The 5,003-nt window shown below is 34.7% G+C and overlaps 1 protein-coding gene across 1 annotated transcript; it reads left to right on the top strand.

Moving 5' to 3' along the window:
- Nucleotides 1-3,682: 3,682 nt before the first annotated feature.
- Nucleotides 3,683-4,033, top strand: LOC132720502 (protein GVQW3-like; the record flags this gene model as incomplete). The annotated part of the gene is made up of 1 exon (XM_060704658.1): nt 3,683-4,033. A coding segment is annotated over exon 1 (351 nt), but the record flags the coding sequence as incomplete, so codon positions are not given.
- Between the last annotated feature and the right edge of the window lie 970 nt (nt 4,034-5,003).

Here is a 5,003-nt window from a genome sequence, read left to right as displayed (position 1 = left end):
CCAAATTAGTTATAAACAGAAGAATTGAGTGTCTGATAAGACTGTACATAGACTACAGATGTGCAAATTAGGAATTTCTCTTCACTGGTGGCATAGGGGAGGTAACTCCTTTACCCTCTGAGAATTATAGTCCGTTCAAAATTTAACAAAAAGCCATATTTTGACAACACCTGTGGATTATGATAGCTCCAAACAGAAATATTTGAAATACTTGCATAGATCAACAGTTACTGGGGCACTTAAATGGAAAAAAGATGCCAATGATAAAAAAAAAATAACTTTTAACGAAAATGATTTTTTTTTTGTGAGAAAGGGTTGTTACCCCTACCTAAAATGCTTTTCTTTTGTTTGGTCATTTTGCACAATTAAAATGATTGTTCTCAAAAAAATGAGTGAGCAAATGATATGCTATTTTGCACACAAGTTATTAGTTAAGATAAAATAGTACATAAATCGGTGTCAGGGTCCATTTTAACCTAGCAGCAGTACACATTCGTGTCAAGGTCTATTTTAAGCTAGCAATAGTACAAATTTGTGTCTGTGTCCATTTTAAGCTAGCAATAGTACAAATTTGTGTCTGTGTCCATTTTAAGCTAGTTATAGTACAAATTTGTGTCGGGGTCCATTTTAAGCTAGCAAAAGTACAAATTTGTGTCGGGGTCCATTTTAAGCTAGTAATAGTACAAATTTGTGTCAGGTCCATTTTAAGCTAGCAATTGTACAAATTTGTGTCGGGATCCATTTTAAGCTAGCAATAGTACAAATTTGTGTCGGGGTCCATTTTAAGCTAGCAATAGTACAAATTTGTGTCGGGGTCCATTTTAAGCTAGTAATAGTACAAATTTGTGTCGGGCCCATTTTAAGCTAGCAATAGTACAAATTTGTGTCTGTGTCCATTTTAAGCTAGCAATAGTACAAATTTGTGTCGGGGTCCATTTTAAGCTAGCAATAGTACAAATTTGTGTCGGGGTCCATTTTAAGCTAGCAATAGTACAAATTTGTGTCGGGGTCCATTTTAAGCTAGTAATAGTACAAATTTGTGTCGGGGGTCCATTTTAAGCTAGCAATAGTACAAATTTGTGTCTGTGTCCATTTTAAGCTAGCAATAGTACAAATTTGTGTCTGTGTCCATTTTAAGCTAGCAATAGTACAAATTTGTGTCAAGGTCCATTTTAAGCTAGCAATAGTACAAATTTGTGTCTGTGTCCATTTTAACCTAGCATTAGTACAAATTTGTGTCGGGGTCCATTTTAAGCTAGTAATAGTACAAATTTGTGTCGGGGGTCCATTTTAAGCTAGCAATAGTACAAATTTGTGTCGGGGTCCATTTTAAGCTAGTAATAGTACAAATTTGTGTCGGGTCTATTTTAAGCTAGCAATAGTACAAATTTGTGTCGGGGTCCATTTTAAGCTAGCAATAGTACAAATTTGTGTCGGGGTCCATTTTAAGCTAGCAATAGTACAAATTTGTGTCAGGGTCCATTTTAAGCTAGCAATAGTACAAATTTGTGTCGGGGTCCATTTTAAGCTAGCAATAGTACAAATTTGTGTCGGGGTCCATTTTAAAGCTAGTAATAGTACAAATTTGTGTCGGGGGTCCATTTTAAGCTAGCAATAGTACAAATTTGTGTCTGTGTCCATTTTAAGCTAGCAATAGTACAAATTTGTGTCGGGGTCCATTTTAAGCTAGTAATAGTACAAATTTGTGTCAGGGTCCATTTTAAGCTAGCAATAGTACAAATTTGTGTCTGTGTCCATTTTAAGCTAGCAATAGTACAAATTTGTGTCGGGGTCCATTTTAAGCTAGTAATAGTACAAATTTGTGTCGGGTCCATTTTAAGCTAGCAATAGTACAAATTTGTGTTGGGGTCCATTTTAACCTAGCAATAGTACAAATTTGTGTCAGGGTCCATTTTAACCTAGCAATAGTACAAATTTGTGTCAAGGTCCATTTTAAGCTAGCAATAGTACAAATTTGTGTCGGGGTCCATTTTAAGCTAGCAATAGTACAAATTTGTGTCGGGGGTCCATTTTAAGCTAGCAATAGTACAAATTTGTGTCGGGGTCCATTTTAAGCTAGCAATAGTACAAATTTGTGTCGGGGTCCATTTTAAGCTAGTAATAGTACAAATTTGTGTGAGGGTCCATTTTTAGCTAGCAATAGTACAAATTTGTGTCTGTGTCCATTTTAAGCTAGCAATAGTACAAATTTGTGTCTGTGTCCATTTTAAGCTAGCAATAGTACAAATTTGTGTCGGGGTCCATTTTAAGCTAGTAATAGTACAAATTTGTGTCGGGTCCATTTTAAGCTAGTAATAGTACAAATTTGTGTCGGGTCCATTTTAGCTAGCAATAGTACAATTTGTGTCTGTGTCCATTTTAAGCTAGCAATAGTACAAGTTTGTGTCGGGTCCATTTTAAGCTAGTAATAGTACAAATTTGTGTCGGGTCCATTTTAAGCTAGCAATAGTACAAATTTGTGTCTGTGTCCATTTTAAGCTAGCAATAGTACAAATTTGTGTCGGGGTCCATTTTAAGCTAGCAATAGTACAAATTTGTGTCGGGGTCCATTTTAAGCTAGCAATTGTACAAATTTGTGTTGGGGTCCATTTTAAGCTAGTAATAGTACAAATTTGTGTCGGGGTCCATTTTAAGCTAGCAATAGTACAAATTTGTGTCTGTGTCCATTTTAAGCTAGTTATAGTACAAATTTGTGTCGGGTCCATTTTAAGCTAGCAATAGTACAAATTTGTGTCTGTGTCCATTTTAAGCTAGCAATAGTACAAATTTGTGTCGGGGTCCATTTTAACCTAGCAATAGTACAAATTTGTGTTGGGGTCCATTTTAACCTAGCAATAGTACAAATTTGTGTCAGGGTCCATTTTAACCTAGCAATAGTACATATTTGTGTCAAGGTCCATTTTAACCTAGCAATAGTATTGAGATAATTTTGCACATTGAAAGAAACAACATTTGGATTTTACAATAATATGATGAGCATCATTTTCAAACATGCTGAATTTCATTACATTGAGATCAACTATTATTCAATATGGCTTCGATAAATGCTTAATTTTAATCAACAAAGGGTCATAACACAATAATCATTTAATTTGGATACAGAACAAGAGCTGTCACAGGGGACAGCGAAGCTCAACTAATAAAGTACTGGAGGCAGTAAGGAAGACAAAACTATGAAAGAAAAATCAATTATGTATAATTATGTTTTAAGTTATAGTAGATCTAAAAAATAACATTGTTAACATAAATTCCAAGGGGAATAATTCTAGAAATAGTCTCGCTAGAGTTATGAACCTTGTCACACAACATGTGTGTAATGATAAGAAATATACATTTGAAGTTTGAAGTAGATACCTTAAAAAGTAAAGAAGTTATAATATTTCTTAAAGAAAATCCCAAGTTCAAAGAGAGATAAATCTGTAATAATTTGCTTCGAGTTATGAACATTGTCACATACGAGGTTTATTCAAAAAGTTTTGTTACCAATGGTCTTCCGTGGCGAAATCGACGGTTTTGCTTCAATAAACCTATACATTAATGTACATAAATATTCACACTATATAAGCACGAAAAACACGTGCAAATCGATGCAATAATGACAAAATTATTCAGTTTTGAAGTAGTGTCACTCATATATACTGGCCATATTTTGGAAATAACAATGAAACGACATTACAACGTTGAAATACGCACTTATATTAAAAGTCGCACTGCTTTGCATATATCTCCAAAAGACATTTATAATGAGCTGAATGGTATTAATGGACATTCTGTGGTATCATTTATGACAGTTTGTAGGTGGGCGAAAAAATTTAAAGGTGGGCTTTCTGTGATTAAAGATGGCCATCGAAGTGGACGCCCGAAGTCGTCAGTGACTGATAAGCATGTGGCTGCTGTGAAAGCATTGGTGGAAGAAGATGGCCGTTATACAGTAAAGGATATGGCTAATAGTGTTGGCATTTCAGAAGGAAGTGTTCATGAAATTCTGTCAAAAAAGCTTGGACTTAAAAAGGTTTGTGCACGTTGGGTGCCCCATTTACTGACCAATGACCAGAAAAAAATGAGAGTCATGTGTTCAAAAAAACTCCTTAAAGAGTTCAAAACATTTGACAGCAGGACTATTTCTAATATGTTAACTGGAGATGAGACTTGGGTCTACATGTTTGAGCCACAAAGGAGGGGTGATAATAAACAATGGAGAGGAAAAAATCAAAAACGTCCAGTAGTGCCTTAACGGCAGAAAAGCTCAAAAAAAGTTCTGTACACCATGTTTTTCAATCATCTTGGTCCAGTTATTCAGATACCATCACAATCTGGAAAATCAATCACAGGAACATATTATAAGAACGTTGTGCTAAAAAGGATGAAAAAGTTTTATAAAAACAAACGTCCAAAAGTTTTATAAAAACAAACGTCCAAGTACTGGATTAAGGGGAGTTAATTTACTACATGATAATGCCCCCGCGCATAAAAGCAAGGGGGTTGTTAACTTTCTCGCTGAAGAAAAGGTAAATGTGTTAAGCCATCCCCCTTATTCGCCGGATTTAAGTCCATGTGACTTTTTTTTATTTCCCCGGCTAAAAAAGATGTTGTCTGGACGTCGGTATACCACCAGAAGCGGACTTGGAAGTGCTGTATATCAGTGTTTGAGACTGATACCAAGGGCAGACTATTCTGATGCATTTAGACAGTGGAAATTTCGATTACAAAAGTGTATTTCTGTAGGTGGTGAATATTTTGAAGGGATGAAATAAACCATTTTCGTATATATTTTCTTAATCTTGTTTTTAATACCCGATAACAGAACTTTTTGAAGAACCCTCGTAAAATGTAATTGATGATAAGGAATAAGTGTAGATACCTTTATAACTAAAAAAGTCATAGTAAAAAATAACATTTTTCTGAATTTCATTACATTGAGATCAACTATTATTCAATATGGCTTCGATAAATGCTTAATTTTAATCAACAAAGGGTCATAA

The sequence above is a fragment of the Ruditapes philippinarum genome, unplaced genomic scaffold, assembly GCF_026571515.1.
Source record: "Ruditapes philippinarum isolate M1 unplaced genomic scaffold, ASM2657151v2 ctg27267_1_1_1_1, whole genome shotgun sequence".
Lineage (NCBI taxonomy): Eukaryota > Metazoa > Mollusca > Bivalvia > Venerida > Veneridae > Ruditapes > Ruditapes philippinarum.
This window is presented reverse-complemented; position numbering and strand designations above follow the sequence as displayed.